The sequence below is a fragment of the Antechinus flavipes genome, chromosome 1, assembly GCF_016432865.1.
Source record: "Antechinus flavipes isolate AdamAnt ecotype Samford, QLD, Australia chromosome 1, AdamAnt_v2, whole genome shotgun sequence".
Taxonomy (NCBI): Eukaryota; Metazoa; Chordata; class Mammalia; order Dasyuromorphia; family Dasyuridae; genus Antechinus; species Antechinus flavipes.
Genome location: NC_067398.1, coordinates 236,622,616 through 236,641,067, shown reverse-complemented (window position 1 = coordinate 236,641,067; position 18,452 = coordinate 236,622,616). Strand labels below are relative to the sequence as shown.

Here is an 18,452-nt window from a genome sequence, read left to right as displayed (position 1 = left end):
CCATATTTTTCTTATCTTGAAAAAAAAAAAAACCTTACTAGATCACTGCTATCATCCTGTATCATTTTTGCTTTTTATTGCTTAACTCCTTGAAAAAGCCATCAATATTAATTGCTTCCACTTTCACTCCTCTCACTTTCTTAACTCCTTGTAATTTGGTTTCCAATCTTATTGCACTGAAACTGCTCTCTCCAAAGTTCCCATTCATCTCTGATTGTCAAATCTAAAGGCCTTTTATCACCCTCATTCTCCTTGATTGCCTGCAGATTGTGACTGTTGATTTCATGAAAATCTCTTCTATCTAGGTTTTCTGGACACCGTTTTCTCCTGGTTCTCCTTCTATCTATCTATTTCTTTTATGTTTCCTTTGCTGGATTCTCTTCCAGATCACATTCTATAATTATAGTTGTTCCTCAGAGTTCTGTCCTGGCCTTTTCTTCTGTCCCTACACTTTACTTAGTGGTCTGATTATTTCCTATAGACTTAATTGCCATCTCCATGCCAACAATTCTCACATCTACCTATCCTGCCCCAAACTCTTTGCTGATCTTCATACTCATGTATCCAACTGCCTTTCAGTCATCTCAAACTAGATGTCCAGTAGACATCTTAAATGAAACATGTGGGGCAGCTAGATGACACAGTGGATGTAGTACCAGCCCTGAAGTCAGGAGGACCTGAGTTCAAATCTGGCCCCAGACACTTAAAACTTCTTAGCTGTGTCACCCTGGGCAAGTCACTTAACCCCAAGTGCTTAAGGGGGGAAAAAAAAAATGAACCATGTAGAAAACAAAACTTATCTTTCCTCCTTAACCCTACCTCCCTACTACCTTCCCTATTATTGTAGAGGAGAACATCCCCCTACCAGTCTCTTGGAATCACAATCAAGGAGTCCTCCCTCGTGGTTCCCCCCACTCCACCCCATAACCATGCTGTTGCCAAAACCTGTAGATTGCACCTTTACAACATCTTTCAAACATACCTCCAACTCTCCTATGACACTGCCACTATTCTAAAGTAAGCCCTCATTTCCTCATGCTTTGATTATTGTAATAACAATGAGTCTGTCTGTCTCAAATCTCTCCCCATTCCAGTTCATCCTCCATTCAGCCATTAAAGCAATTTTCTAAAATACAGGTACAATCATGTCATCTCACTACTCAATAAAGTGCTTCCAGGTGCAGATACAAGATACTCTCTGGCATGCAAAGTCTTTCATAACACAGCCTCCTCCTACCTTTCCAGTCTTTTTACACCAATGACAGTGGCCTGCTGGCTGTGACACAAACACATTTTTCAACTAAGTGCACTTCTCTGGTTATTCCTCATGTTTGGAACTTTCTTCCCAGCTCTGACTATTGACCTCTCTGTACTCTTTTAAGTTCCTACTAAAATCTCACATTTTATAGGAAACTTTTCTCATCACCTCTTAAAGCCAGTGCCTGCCTTCTGTTAATTATTTCCTATTTATCCTGTATATACTTTGCTTTGTATAAATTTGTTTGCATATTGTCTCCTCCATTAGACTGTAAGCTCTTTAAGAGCAGGGATTGCCTTTTGTCTATTTACTCCAGCACTTAACACAGAGCCTGGCACATAGTAGGCATTTAATAAATATTTATTGATTGATTAATTAGTCACATACAAAGATAAACATCAAATGGATATAGGACTTGAGATATAAAATGCTACATGATAAATTAGAGGAGCAAGGAAGAATTTGTGTTTTATATCAATAGGTAAGGGAAGAATTCATGAATAAACAAGTGATAGAGAACATCACACAAGATTAAATAGATAACTTTAATCATATGAAATTCATAAGTTTTTGCATAAACAAAACCAGTGGAGCTAAAATTTGAAGGGAAAGCAAGTGATAGAAGAGAGAAAAAAACCTCTGCAACAAATTTCTTTAATAAAGGTCTTCTTTCCAAGATAATCAAGAAATAGATTCAAGTTTACAAGTCTAAGTCAATTCTTCAACAAATAAATGGTCAAAGTATTAGAATAGGTAAATTTCAGAGGAAAAAAAAATTAAAAGTTTCAGTTGCCATTTTTTTTCTTTTTTTTTTTTTTTGACTTGCCCAGGGTCATACTGCTGGGAAGTATTAAGTGTCTGGAGCCAAATTTGAACTCAGGTCCTCCTGATCTGAGGGCTGGCACTCTATCCACTGCACCATCTAGCTGCCCCTATGTAGCCACATTTAAAAAAAAATACACAAATTACTAAAAATTATAGAAATGCAAATTAAAGCAACTTTGAATTTTCATCTCACACCCATCAGATTAGCAAAGTTGATTCTCTCCCCTTCTTCCCCCCCAAAAGAGAATGGCAAATGTTAGAGGAGCTATATGAAAATAATTACATAATGTCAAATACTTTAAACAAAAATTAAATAATGCTATTTTTATAATAGGGCTGGGTAGAATTATAAATTGTTCTAACCATTCGGGATAGTAATTCAGAACTATGCCTAAAAGTCATTACATTGTGAATAAATACCCTTTTGCCCAGTTATTAACATTATATCACCAAATAAATAAAAAGGGAAAGCATTCATAGTACACAAATAGTTCTGGCAGTTCATATTTTATGCAGAGAAAGACTAGAAGAGAATGCTTATAAATTGTGGAATGGCACAATGAATTGTGTTATATGAATATGATAGAATACTGATGAAAGAAATAGTGAAGGGGCAAGTTTCGCTGAAACCTGAAAAAGTTTGTATGAACTGATACCCAGTAAAGAGAGCAGAATTAGGAGAATTTACATAACAACAAATGTGTAAAGAAAAAGTTAAGAATTCTGATCAATGTAGTAACCAGCTCCAATCACAGAAAAGTCATGAAGAAATGTTTTATTTCCTAATAGAGAAGGAAAGATTCATTATATTAAATGACATGTTTTTGGACATGGCCAATGAAGAAACTTGTTTGTTTGACTATACACATTCATTGAAAGAATTTGTGTACATATACACATGTATATATGGTTATAGAGATTTATCCTATTCTGCAGGAAAGTAGGAGACGAAGGGGCATGACAAGGAGGAGGAGGATGTTAGAAGGGAAGGCATATGGGGGGAAAGATGATCAACAAAACATTTTTGAGGAGGGACAGTGTGAAAAGAGAGGGAGAATAGAACAAAAGGGAGGAGGGAATATGGTTAGCAATAATAATTGTAAAGAGAATTTTGAAGCAAGTTTTTCTGACGAAAAGAACAATAATATTCCATAATTTTCCCAAATATACAGGGAACTGAATCACATTTGTAAAATATAAGATGGATTATCCAATTGATAAATGATCAAAAGATATGAAATATGCCCAAAGGGCTATAAAATCATGCATATTCTTTCACCTAACAATACCACTGCTAAGCATATATCCCAAAAAAGATTAAAAAAAAAAAGAAAAGAACCAATATGTATAGCAGCTCTTTTCTGAATGCAAAGAATTGGAAATTAAGGGGATGCCCATCAACTGGGGAATATCTGTGCAGTATATGATTATGCAGGAATAATATTGTTCTATAAAAGAAATGATGATCAGGATGCTCCCAGAAAAATCTGGAAAATCCTCCATGAGCACAAGCAAAATCAAATGCATTAGGTTTAAAATAATAGCAATATCGTCAAATGATCAGATGTGAATGATTTTACTATTCTCAGCAATACAAAGATGACTACTCTGAAGTACTTATAATGAAAAATACTATCCATACTCAGAGAAAGAATTGATTGTGTCTGAATATAGATTTTCCTCAAGGTTTTATTTAAAGGTATGGGGATATATAGATCTATGTTTTCTTTCATAACATGATTTTTTATTAAAGTTTTTTATTTACAAAATATATGACATGGGTAATTTTTGACAGTGACCCTTGAAAAACGTTCTGGTCCAAATTTTCCCCTCTTTCTGCCACTCCCTCCCTTAGATGGCAGGTAGTCCAATACATGTTAAATATGTTAAAATATATGTTAAAAAGAGAGGACCGGCGAGACTTACATGAACCGATGCTGAGTGAAATGAGCAGAACCAGGAGATCATTATATACACCTCACCAATGATACTGTTTGAGGATGTATTCTGATGGAAGTGGATCTCTTCGATAAAGAGAGCCTTAATTGATCAAAGATGGACAGAAGCAGCGACACCCAGAGAAAGAACACTGGGAAATGAATATAAACTGCTTGCATTTTTGTTTTTCTTCCCGGGTTATTTATACCTTCTGAATTCAATTCTCCCTGTGCAACAAGAAAACTGTTCGGTTCTACACACATATATTGTATCTAGGATATACTGCAACCCATTCAACATGTAAAGGACTGCTTGCCATCTGGGAGAAGGGGTGGAGGGAGGAAGGGAGGGGAAAAATCGGAACAGAAGTGAATGCAAGGGATAATGCTGTAAAAAATTACCCTGGCATGTGTTCTATCAATAAAAAGTTATTATAAAAATATATATATATATGTTAAAAGATATTTATACAGTTATCTTGCTGCACAAGAAAAATCGGATTAAAAAGAAAAAAACTGGGAAAGAAATCAAAATGCAAGTAAACAATAACAGAAAGAGTGAAAATGCTATGTTGTAGTTCACACTCTATTCCCATGGTCCTCTCTCTAGATGTAGATGGCTCTCGTTAGCACTGAACAAATGGAACTTCATCGTTGAAGAGAGCCACCTCCATCAGAATTGATCATCATATAATCTTATTGTTGAGGTGTATAATGATCTCCTAGTTCTGTTCATTTCACTCAGTATCAGTTCATGTAAGTCTCTCTAGGCCTTTCTGAAATCATCTTGATGGTCATTTCTTACAGAACAATAATATTCCATACCATTAATATACCATAACTTATTCAGCCATTCTCCAATTGATGGGCATCCACTCAGTTTCCAGTTTCTTGCCCCTATAAAAAGAGCTGCCACAAACATTTTTGCACATACAGGTCCCTTTCCCTTCTTTAATATCTCTTTGGATATAAGCCCAGTAGTAACACTGCTGGGTCAAAGGGTATGCACAGTTTGATAACTTCTGGGGCATAGATCCAAATTGCTCTCCAGAATGGTTGGATTCGCGTAACATGACTTTTATGGAAATGCTCTGCATGACTTCATATGTGCCTTTGTAAACTTGAAGTTTTAAAAACAAATGTAAAAAAATTTGTTTTACATATAACTGGGGGAGAATTTATATGTGTGTGTGCATGTCAAGAGTTTGTTGTATTTACAAGAGTTGTATTTCATTTTTTTCTGTCAAAGAAGTGAGCTGGAAGAAAAAGAAAATAGATTTTTGCCAATATTTTTTTTATTTTAAAAAATAAGGCTGCCAGTGTTTCTGATAAAAGCCTCATTTTAAAAATATATGTGACTCAAATTTATGTGACTACAAGCCATTTCCTAATCGACAAAAGTCAAAGGATATGAACAATTTTCAGATGACAAAATTAAAGCCATTTCTAATCATAATGCTCTAAATCACTATTGATTAGAGAAATGCAAATTAAGACACTGTGAGGTACCACATCACCTCTCTCAGATTGGCTAAGATGACAGGAAAAGATAATGATAACTATTTGGAAGGGATGTGGGAACATTGGAACATTAATATATTGTTGGTGGAGTTGTGAAATGATCCAGCTATTCTGGAGAGCAATTGTAAAAATGCCCAAAGGGTTATAAAACTGTGCATACCCTTTGATCTATCTAGCACTATCTCTACTGGGCCTGAATCCCAAAGAGATCATAAAAAATGGAAAAAGACTAACATGTGCAAAAATGTTTGTAGTAGCTCTTTTTGAAGTGACAAGGAAATGGGAATTGAGTGGATGACCATAAGTTGGGCAATGGCTAAATAAGTTATGGTATGTGCATGTAATGGAATATTATTGTTCTGTGAGAAATGATGAAGAGGCTAATTTCAAAAAAGTCTGGAAAGACTTACATGAATTGATGCTAAGTGAAGTGAGCAGAACCAAGATAACAATGTACAGAGTCACAGGATTATATGATGATCAACTGTGATGGACTTGGCTCTTTTCAACCATGAGGTGATTCAAGACAATCCCAATAGTCTTGTGTTGGAAAGTGCCATTCACATCCAGAGATAGAACTATGAAGACTCATTGTGGATCAAAGCATAGTATTTTCACCTTTCTATTTGTTTGCTTTTTTTTTCCTTTCTTGTGTTTGTTTTTTACTTTGATCTAAATTTTGTTTTTGCTCAGCATGATGAATATGGAAATATGTTTATAAGAATTGCACACATTTAACCTATATTAGATTGCTTGTTGTCTTGGGGAAGGGGGAGAAAGGAGAAGAGAGAGAAAAATTTGGAACATAAATTTTTGCAAAGGTGAATGTTTAAAACTATCTTTGCATATATTTGGGAAAATAAAATATTAAAAATAAGCAAAAAACAAAAAAAAGCTGTTTTAGAGTTTACAATTCTGATAAAAAAAAAATAAAGCCTTCCTCATACTCAGTACACATTAACACCTTGAGTATCTAAAGGATTCTGTTATGCAACACTTGTAGAAACCCAGAAATGAATTATTATATCACAATATATTAGTAGATTTTTATACAGCAACTCTAGATGAAGGAAATAAGATAAAGAGGGAAACTGATCCCCAGAGTGTCAGAGTCAGAGACAGTAGTTCCTGTGAGCCTAGAGTCCTTTGGACAATCCTAGTCATTGATTAAAAAACCAGTAACTATTAAATCCTTATTTAAAGCATGGAGAAATTGTCTTAACAAGGGTTAATCTTTTTTTTTTATGTGTGTCATGAACTCCTTTGGCACTAGGTAATTTCAGAATTTTCAGAATAATATTTTTAAAAACATGATATAAGATACATAAAATTACAAAGGAAATTCAATCCCTTATTGAAATAAATTTATAATTTTTCCCATTCACATTCACAGACCCAGCTTGATATAGGGAGTAATTTTCCTCAAATCAATCATCAGCAATAGAACCTGAGATGCCTTGAAATCCAATTTGGCATTATCAGCTTCCCTTTTCAGGAAATGAAAAACAATCCATTAGTAAAGAGATCCTTATAATAAAGTCAGATTTATGTGGCAATGTAATAAATATTCAAGTATACTTTTAAGGAGTGCTCACCTATGCAACATAAATATACTAAAGGAAATCATCTTCATGGACTTATTTTAATAATTCCTGGGAAGAAAAATAATAATCTGAAAGAAATTCAAGTTTGGCTGGAAGCCATGATAATTCAGCATATGTAAGTGAAAACTATACTGTAACATAAAAAAGAAAATATAAACCTTTGAAGACCTACGAGCCTTGAAAAAAACCAAATCAGAGTTAATAAAATAAACTGCTGAAGGTCATTTTTGTGCCATTTATACAATAAAATTTGCAAGACTGAGAAACAATATAGTGATCCTGGAAAGAATATGAGATTTGGAATTTCTTGTGCATATAGTAATAATATAAATAGTAAAATACAATATTTAAAGCATAAGTATATCCAAATAGGTTATCTAAATATGATGATATAGTTCATGGATGGGATGAATCTGAGGTAATTCTTCCCTAAGGGAAATTGTGATTTCTGCCTTGAGAGAAGTGAGAAGAAAGGCCATCACTAGGCACTTGCTCCTTCCTCACCTACCTTCAAGAAGAATATCAGGTTGGAATTATCTGTCTACTCCTTCAGGCGTTGATAAAGGGATAAAGATTAGTTTCAGGAGGAAAGTCACTCCTCTATTCACTCTTAAGAATTAAGGTAGCCATTAGGTTCTTTCTGACCAAACTATATTTCAAAAAAGACCATCACAAAAATTTAAATTAAATTAAAAAAAGAAAAGATCACAAATAATAAAGAATAAACTCATTTATTTAAGCAAACAAGAAACAGGTTCAAAAAAGTCAGCTGATTAGAATATATCAAATCATGAAGGAAGATCCAACATCACAAAGGAGATCTATTCTAGCAGCCTCTAGTGAAGCAAGCAATTTCAGAGATATGACAGGACTAGTTTTCCACACATGTCTGTTATTTCCAAGTCTCTCTGCCCCCATGGAGTGTCCTCCATCCATCTGCCTCTTCTGAAGAAATGAATGTCTGGCACCATCTAATATTACCTTTTACAGGTACACAAAACCCATCAGAGTTGGTTGGAAGCCTGGCTACATACACAATTAGAATTCTTAATAAAGGTTTTGCTGGCCCTTTTTGTAGTGGCAAGAAACTGGAAACTGAGTGGATGCTTCAGTTGGAGAATGGCTAAATAAATTATGGTATATGAATGTTATGGAATTATTAGTTCTATAAAAATCAATAAGCAGGATGGTTTCAGAAAGATCTGGAGAGACTTGTATGAACTGATGTGAAATGAAATGGGCAGGACCAGGAGATCATTGTACATGGCAACAACAAGATTATGCAATGATTAATGCTGATGGATGTGGCTCTTTTCAACAAGATGATTTAGGTCAGTTCCAATGGTCTTGTGATGAAGAGAGCCATCTGCACCCAGAGTGAAGACTGTGACTGAGTGTGCATCACAACATAGTATTTCACTCTTTTTTGTTATGTGTTTGCTTGCATTTTTTTTCTTTCTCATTTTTTCCCTTTTTGACCTGATCTTTTCTTGTGCAGCATAATAATTGTAGAGGACTGGCGAGACTTACATGAACTGATGCTGAGTGAAATGAGCAGAACCAGGAGATCATTATACACTTCGACAACGATATTGTATGAGGACATATTTTGATGGAAGTGGATTTCTTTGACAAAGAGACCTGACGGACATAAGCAGCTACACCCAAAGAACGAACACTGGGAAACGAATGTGAACTATCTGCATTTTTGTTTTGCTTCCCGGGTTATTTATACCTTCTGAATCCAATTCTCCCTGTGCAACAAGAGAACTGTTCGGTTCTGCAAACATATATTGTATCTAGGATATACTGCAACATATCTAACATATATAGAACTGCTTGCCATCTAGGGGAGGGGGTGGAGGGAGGGAGGGGAAAAATCGGAACAGAAATGAGTGCAAAGGATAATGTTGTAAAAAAAAATTACCCTGGCATGGATTCTGTCAATATAAAGTAATTATTAAATAAAAATTAAAAAAAAAAGAAAGATGTATAGAAGAATTACACATGTTTAACATATATTGGATTATTTGCTGTCTAGGGGAGGAAGGATGGGGGGAAGAGAGAGAAAAAATTTGGAACACAGGGTTTTGCAAGGGCGAATATTGAAAATTATCTATGCATATGGTTTAAAAATATAAAGCTTTAATAAAATCAATAAAAAATAAAAGTTTTGTTGAAACTATTTTCTAATTTATTTTATTCCTACAAGAAGGCCTCCAGGGAATGTAGCATGAACCGGGACTGAGATGAGGCTCTGACTGAATTAAGGCTGCAGATTCAATCCACAAATTTGAACTGGTGCTTGCAACTAAATAAGCAGAGAAAGGAGTTCAGTCCAAGATTTTTGTCACTTTAAACCTGAAAAACCTTTTAGCTAGCTGACAGAGGGAAGAATCAGAAGTAATCTACTGATGTTCCAAACAAGTTCAAGTCTACAGGAGTGTCATCCAGAAGCAAACAAAATTTAGAGTTTTAAAGGTTATATTAGTAAAGCAACCATCAAACTTTAGACCAATATTCTCTCCAGAAATTCACAGACTTCTGACTGCCACAAAATTAAATTTTAGTTAATTTAGTTAAATTAGGCTGAAATAATGGAAACAACTTCTATGAAATTAAAGAGCCAGAGTCAGAAAAATAGGACAATTCTATAATATCTACAAGTAAAGCCTCTGAGTAAACCACAGCTAGACACAAGATCAACTAGAATTCCTGGAAGATGTAAAGCAAGAGTTTAAAAAATCATATTATAAATTAAACGAGATTTCTTGCAGAGGCAGTTAAATAGTTCAAATCCTATCTCAGATAGTTAGTTACTAACTATATGAGCCTGGGCAAGTCATTTAACCTCTGTTTGTCTCAATTTCCTCATCAAGAAAATAAGAATAAGACAGTTAAGGATAAAATGAGATAATCTTTATCAAGTGCTTTGCAAACTTTAAAATGTCATATAAATGCTATTATTATTATTGACAAAAGAATTGAACACAAGATGAGAGCACTAGAGTAAAGATCTGGAAGGATAATTTACGATTTATTAAAAGAAGCACAAAAATTTGGCTCAAAAACTTTCTTTAAAATGAGAATGAACCATACAAAAGTTAATAGCGCCACAAAACAACAAGAAATATTAAAACAGAATCAAAAGACTGAAAAAAGGCAGAAAATTTAACATCCCATATTTTTTCAATGATCTGGAAAACAGGTCAAGAAAAAAGTCAAAAAAATCATTGGATTGCCTAAAAAGTCAAGACCAATAAAAAGAGCCTAGTTGCCATATTTTAAGAAATTATAAATGAAAAGTCCCCAGATCTATTAGAATGAAAAAGTAAAGAGAAACTAGAATATACTTTTCATTTCCTGAAACCCCAAACTGAAAATTCCAAGGAATATAACAAAGCCAAAATCCAAAGCTTCCAGGTCAAATTTAAAAAACAAAACAAAAACTACAAACATTCAGGAAAAAAAGTACCAAAGAGTAACAGTGAAAAGTACACAAAATTTGATACAAACTACTATAAAGAAGAGGACTTGAAATATGAAATTCCAAAAGACAAAGGACATAGGATTACAACCAAAACTAATTTACCCAATAAAGTTGAGTATTAAGATACAAACAATAAAAGAGATTTTAAATGAAATAAAAGACTTCCAAGCATTGCTGAAGAAAAGACGAGAGATGAGAAAACATTGATATGCTAATACAAGTATAAAGAGAAATGTGAAAACCTAAAAATATATTATTTCAGTAAGTTATGCTAAACATTTGTTTTGAAATTTTAAATTTGTTCAAGTACAATTGATTTATTGGGGAACAAATTGAACACAGCAAATTTTGTATTTATTTAAGTGGAATTACATTGAAAAGAAATGGTGAAAGAATATAGAAAGTTGCACTAATTTATAATACCTCACAAGCAGCACTGTTTCCAATATCCCAATCCATAAGCAAACCAAGTTTTTTTCAAAATAAAGTGACATATTTATTGTATATCTTCTAATGTAGTTGGAGTTATGAACTAAGGATTACTGATATATTCCTTCTCTTTCCTCACTTTCCATCATGCCTTATAATCCTATTCCACCTCCTATCCCAGCTGTATTTTGGTCTGTCAGGATCACTTTCTTGCTTTTTTACTATCTCATATAATCTGGAATAACAAGTCTAAGAGTATAAAACAAGCAGAAAGGAGTGAGGCATGCAAATGTCACTTGAGTCACACTTTGATCTCAACGATCAAAGGATAGTAGACGTGGCCAGCCACACACACAAAGTTTTATATGGAAATACATTTTATACAAACACAACAAGAAAACTGGGAGGAATAGAGAGAAAGAAAGAAGATAATTAAAGAGAGAGTTAAATTAGGGAGGGACGACTCCTAAACTAAATAAAACTCTAACTTCATGGGTTGATCATGTAAGGGGCTTACAAAAAAAAAATGAAATAAATAATGAGAGTCTATTTTGGTTTTTGAGTGAAGGGAAGAGAAGAAAGAAAGAGGAGTAAAAGTTGACTGCATGAAGCACAGATTGCTATTTTATCATTCCTCTTTATCAAAGATGGACAAGAATTAAAAAGGGTCAAAAGTATTCTTTAAAAGGAGTTTAGAAATACACAATTAACAATAATAGCTATAAATATGAATGGAATAAGCTCATCCAAAAAAAAGAGAAGATAGAATGGATAGAAGAAGAAAAAAAGAACCTAATGACATTGTTTACAAGAAAAACAAGTGAAACTTAAAATGAACACAGAATTAAAATAAAAGGTGGAGTAAAATCTATTATTCTATAGCTACATTAAAAAAAAAACAAGAGTAATAGTCATACTTTGGATGAGGAAAAAAGTAAAATTAGATTTAAATAGGGAAACTACATTATGCTCAATGAAGCTATAGATAATTAATATAAGTACTTAACATAGTCTTCAATAAAGTATACCATTTAACTATTTAAAGAAAATATTAAATGACTTAATAGACAATAATACCATAATGAGCCTTTCAGTCCAAGATTATAAGAATTGCACACATTTAACCTATATTAGATTGCTTGTATATCTGTCCTCAAACACTTAACACTGCCTAGCTGTGTGACCCTGGACAAGTCATTTAACCCCAACTGCCTCAACTAAAAAAAGAAAAAAAAAAGATGAAAGAAGAATAGGAATAGAAAGGAGAACACATAATTTCAGAACTGCATGGAACCTTTACAAAAATTGACCATGCATAAAAACCTCACAAATAAATGCAGAAGAATAGATATATTTAAAACATCTTTTACTGGTCACAATGCAATAAAATTAAAAACAACAATGATGATGATAACATCTAACATTTATATAATGCTTTAAATTTGCAATGCACTTAAAAACATATGTATGTATATATTTACATTTGATTTTTACAACAACCTCTATATGTAGGGGCTATTATTATCCCTATTTTACAGATGAGGTAATTAAAGTTGAAAGAAATTAAATTATTTGTTTACAGTCACAGAGTTAGACAATGTCTGAGGCAGGATTTAGATTCAGGACTTCTTGACTCCATGTCCAGCATTTTAAACTTTGCACCACCTGACTGCCTCTTAGACCCCCTTTTCTAGAGAGCCATTGAAGAAAGTATCGAACATGGGTTGGAAATTAAATATCTTAATCCTAAAATATAGGTGCCCCAAGGTAATCTACCTTCAAATACACAAATAGGAGTTACATGAATAGAATTACAACATATTTTTTCCAGATAAATAGACCTAAACAACTGGAGAAATATTATTTGCTCTTGGATAGGACTATACTAATACAATTAAAATGATAATTCCACTCATATTAATTTACTTATTCAGTGCCATACCAATCAAACTAAACTAAAATTTACTTAATAGAGTTTTTTTAAAGTAATGAAATTTATATGGGATAACAAAAACCCAAAAATCTCAAAGGAAATCATGAAAAAAGGTATGAAGGAAAGGCAAAATCAGATGTCAAAATTTACTACAAAGCAATAATCATCCAAATCATTTGGTGATGGTTAAGAAACAGGTTGATCAGTAGAACAAATTCAAGTATATAATACACAGAAGCAAACAAACACAGACCAAAGTTTAATAAATCTACAAATCTCAATTACTAAGAGAAGGATTTAATTCAACAAAAACTGCTAAGAAAACTAGAAAGCAGTCTGGCAGAAAGTAGGCTTAGTCCAATAAATCACATACCCTATACCAAGATAAGCTCCAAATGGATAGAGACTTGGATATAAAAGGTCATATTATAAACAAATATGAGGAACAATGAAAAAATTATTTTTCAGATAAATACGGGAAAAGTTCAAAGGATAGTGAGTTTGAAGATAAAACTGATAATTTTCATTGATAATTAAAAAGTTTGTGCACAAACATATGGAGATAAAATTAGAAGGGAAACGTAACTGAGAAAAATTTTTTTCAACAAATTTCTTTAATAGAGGTCTCATGTGAAAATGTATAGGGAACTAATACAAATTCATAAGAAAAAGAGACATTCCCACTTATTGAATGGCCAAAGATTATGAAAAGGCAGTTTTCAGATAAAAAAGCTGAAATTATCAGTAGTCATTTTAATAATATGCTCCAAATCACTAACAATTAGACAGGTACAAATTCAAACAATTTTTAGTTTCTAACTTATACCTATCAAATTGGCAAAGTTAACAAAAAAAGGAAAATTACAAATGATGGGAAAGCTATGAGAAAACAAGTACATTAATGTATTGTTGGTGGAGCTGTGAATTGGTCCAGACATTCTAGAAAGCTCTCTGGAAATAAACTTTTAAGACTACCAAAATGAAACTTATCTTAATCTCTGATCCAGTTAAATAATTAAATTTATACCTCCAAAGAGATCAAAGAAAGGATCTATAGTTTGAAAATATTTACTATTACTTTTTTGTGGTGTCAGAACTGAAAACTAAAAGAGGTAATTACCCATTAAAGAGTAATGGCTGATTAAATGTTGTACAAATTAAATGAATACAAATATAATGTAATATTATTGTTTCTTAAGAAGAAAGAGGGGAAGCTAGATGGCGCAGTTGGACAGAGCATTGGTCCTGGAATCAAGAGGATCCGAGTTCAAATAGAGCTCTCAGACACTTACTTGCTATGTAACTGACGCTGGACAAGTCAGTTAACTCCAACTGCCTCACCAAAAACAAACAAAAACAGCAAAAAAGAAGTAGAGAAAGGGAAGTTTCATGAAAGTTTAGGAAGTGTACTATGAACTGATTCATAGTGAAGTGAGCAGAACTAGGTGAACAATATGTACGATACAAACAATATCATAAAAACAAACAACTGAAAAAACTTAGGAATTGAATAATTAATTCAGTGGCCAACCATGCCTACAGAGGCAGAAGAATCTATCCAAAAAAGCCTTCTACCCACATTCTGCCAGATAGGTGTTGGACTCAAAATATATGAGACATGCATTTTTGAAAATAATGAGAGGAAGAATTTGTTTACTTGATTTTGCCTATTTGTTACAAGAATTGCTTCTTTTTCTTTTACTCATTGCAGGGGATGAAGAAGAGGTGAGAGGGAAAGAAAAAAATAGTGCTTGGGGTTTTTTGCTTTTGTTTTTAAGGAAGTTAGTAAGCAGAATTAAAGCCTTAAGAAAACAGGCTATGTATTCATTTTTCTTCTGTCTTGTTCACTTTCGAGTAAAGACTTAGAATCAGTGCAAATGGAGCCATTCATTATTAAATACAAATAAACATAAGGGATGAAGAAGTTTTTTTTTTTTTTTCACTCTTTCTCCTTCCTCAAACACAGCTTCCCCAAATAAGAGCATATGCAAATTCAGACCATATGGACAATGAGTTTTATTACAATGCTATAATTAGGCCAAAGTATTGTTTTTCAATTGACTTCTCCAGTCCTTGAACATGGTCCAATTTAAAGATAAAAGAATTTTTGGCCCCTCCCTTAACTTCAGTGCTTAAATAACTCCATAATATCATCACTATGACCGTTTTTTCCCAAGGGAACAAATCACTAGATAACCACAACTTATTCTGCTTGATTCTTGTCCATATCTTCCCACAAATCATAAAACCTTTCCTTCTGAATATCTCCTTACTTTATGAATGAGAAATGAAGATTGCTTAATTTTACATCTTTGTTATTAGTTGTTTTTTTTTTCTTTTACTCACTGCAGAGAATGAAGGAGAGATGAGAGAAAGAGAAATGCTTGGGGTTTTTTTTGTTTTTAAGGAAATTGGTGAGCAGAATTAAGAAGAGAGGCTGACAATGTATACATTCTTGTTCACTCAAGCCAAAACTTCTAATTTTTTTTTTTTTAGCTATTGATCATTTGTAGATTTAATTGTACCTCTATCCTTTTCTTAATTTGGTTTATAATTTTAGTTATTGAGAGTAGAAAAGGAACCAACCATATCTTTGTCTAGCTTCTTCATCTCAATATGGTTATGAAGTCACTTTAATAGTTCAGAGAAAGTTCTGAAATTTTCCTTTTCTCCCTCACAGAATCTCAAGCCTTCAGCTTGAGACCAATCTGAAAAATGGTCTATTCTACAACATAATTAACATGGACCACCAGTGAGGAGAAATGAATTATCTCCTATGATAGCTCATTCCATTATAGAATAACCCTTAATTATCAAGAAAAAAAATTTTTTAATTAATGACAAATTTTCTTCATTGCAACCTATTACTATTGGAGGCAGGAGAGCATAAGGAATGCTTATTTAAGCATTGATATAGCTCTTACTGTCTTCCAAGCATTATGACAAACTTTTTACAAATATTGTTTCATTTGATCTTGACAATAACCTTGAAAGGTAGATCCTGTTAGTATTTCTGTTTCATAGTTGAGGAGACTGAGGCAGACAGAGACAGACAGAGTTAAGTGACTTGTCCATACAGTTCACATGTGTATGAGGTTGAAATTCAACTCAGGTCTTTCTGACTCAAGGCCCAGTGTTCTGTTGACTGTACCACACAGCTAAAGTCAAGCAGAACAAATCTGTTCTCTCTTCCACGTAACATCCCTCCCTAGTCTGGCAGACCACTTCCCTGTCCCCACCCCCAGGTCTTTATTTCCACACTACACGTACTTAGGACCCTGTCACGCTCATGAGCACAGCCGCTTCACACCCTGGTCAGCACCTTCTGGACACTGTCCAAATGATCAGTTCTCTTCTGTTAAGTGGTGAGTAAAATCTAACTTAATATTCTAGATGTGATCTCACCCAGGCAGGATCGCATTATCCTCTCACTTCCAGGGAAAGTTGCTAATGAGGCCCAATACCACTAACTTTCTTGGCTTTCATATCAAACTCTACTCATATTGAGCTCGAGGGCCAACCACCAAAGGAAAACTGTGGAATAACAGCAGGTAACTATGGATGTGAATAGTCACTTTTTGTCATGAGCAGAGGGGGAGATACTTGCCACACACTTGGGAAGGATAATGAACCTCTTCCCATTTCTCAGAAACCAAAGCAAATATTCTATCTGCATCACTGAGCAGGCTGTTGTCTGTCTTATAAGTTGTACCATATATAGGAGATTCAACAAACTGGGAACTTACCTCTTGTCTGTCGTGTCAGATATGACCCTCTCAGACCATGGGGACACAGCCCCAGCTTTCCTGCTATAACATAAACCCATCTCAAGCCTGGCTGCACTGAGGGCCCTTCTCCATTAGGCAGGCACTGACTAATCCATTCCCGGGAGTTTTAGAATTCCTGCCACCACCGAGATTGTTGCTAGGCAACCATAATAGTCAAAGAACAGACCTGTTAGCTTCATACCAAGTAAAACTCAGGTCTGTGGGCACCGTATGCATCTCCGACTCTAACAACTCACAAAATTGTATTTTTATAACAATGTTCCTGGTTCACAGAAAGTCTGTCATAACTCTGGAGAATTTTTTAAAAAACAACAACAATACATCTTACTAATAGTGAGCCAGAAACATCACTTTCACATGAGGATAACATATTTCCCTAGAGAGCAAGCATCCAAGGGCAAGCTTATAAACTCATAAGGATTATAAATTTAGAATTGAGAATGTAGAGGTCTTCTAATTCACTCCTTGCTTTCTATGGATAAAGAAACTGAAATCCATAAAGATCATGGGACTTACCTGCCATGCAACTAGCCAGCATTCCTGATCCATTGTTCAGTTCTCCATCTGCTGCCTCATGCTGCCTCTCAAGGTGTGAATCAGAAATGGAATGTGGATCTTTGGACCCTTCTTGATTTTCTCCCACTAATTATTTTAGAGTCAATAAAGTTGGCTGCCTTGCTGGGAAAAATCAACAACCAGAACATACCTCTCACAACAGTTGATGGCCAGTATGTATTGTTTGCTCGGTTCCCAGATTCAGTTCCCCAGAATCAATGAATCATCAATATCTTTAACTTTCTTTCTTCTCCTCATAACAACCACGCCAGAAAAAAAGAGAGAGGAAATCTTGCTGCAGTCCAGCATCCCACAACCTTTGGCTATATAGTTCAGCCTCATTTATAATCATGGAAAACACAATGCTTTGCTAAATGGCTTGACCCCTTCTCTGACAGCTGTACCATTGAGTAGAGCCATCATCACAGGCAGAATGTTGTGGCTCCTATTACAAAGCAAATACTGGAGATCAACATCAAAGCTTTGTACTCAGTGGCCAATGCACTGCTCTATCTGATGAATTTGGGTATATCATCACCAAATAATTGTCATGTGCTAAATGCTTTTGAATAGATTCGAGAGGTCTGCCAGGTCCTGCACAAAGAGAAACAAACAAAACTATTTTGATGTTTGATGTTGAGCAAACTTAGTGGAAACATCCACATTGCCCTTCTTCCTGCCCAGCACTTTTAAGCATCCACATGTTTCTCATACTATGTTAAAACTTGGTTGAGTTTTTCTGAATTAGTATTGTTTTGTTTTTGGTTTTTGCTTTCTCTCAGATAACAATACTCAATTCTCTCTTAATCAAGGACTGATTCCCATTCCAGACCTTGTAAACTCCACTGACCCCTAATCTTGAATGTCCTTCTGCTAAGTTTCAGAGAATCCTAATAGAATCCCAGAGTTAGAAGAGATAGCAGAAGATATCTGGAAAAACTGGTGCCTGACTAAGAACCTCTTATATAGCATCTTAGACAGTAAAGTAGTCATCTGGCCTTCACTTTAAGATTTGTTAAGGGAAATCTACTACTTCCTGAAGTAGTCCTTTCTATTCTTGACTTCCTCCAATTATTAAGTTTTTCTTTCCTTCCATAAAACTTAATTCTGCC

The 18,452-nt window shown here is 34.2% G+C and overlaps 1 protein-coding gene across 2 annotated transcripts in view; it reads right to left on the bottom strand.

Moving 5' to 3' along the window:
• Window positions 1–16,889, bottom strand: part of CCDC192 (coiled-coil domain containing 192) — a 321,145-nt gene extending 304,256 nt beyond the window's left edge. Inside the window, exon 1 of one of the 2 annotated variants that reach the window (XM_051998280.1) lies at window positions 16,744–16,889. In XM_051998280.1, the coding sequence (XP_051854240.1) occupies window positions 16,744–16,823 (80 nt within the window). In that variant the 5' untranslated portion in view covers window positions 16,824–16,889. The remainder of the gene's footprint in view (window positions 1–16,743) is intronic. The other variant, XM_051998288.1, reaches the window with a different exon arrangement.
• Between the last annotated feature and the right edge of the window lie 1,563 nt (window positions 16,890–18,452).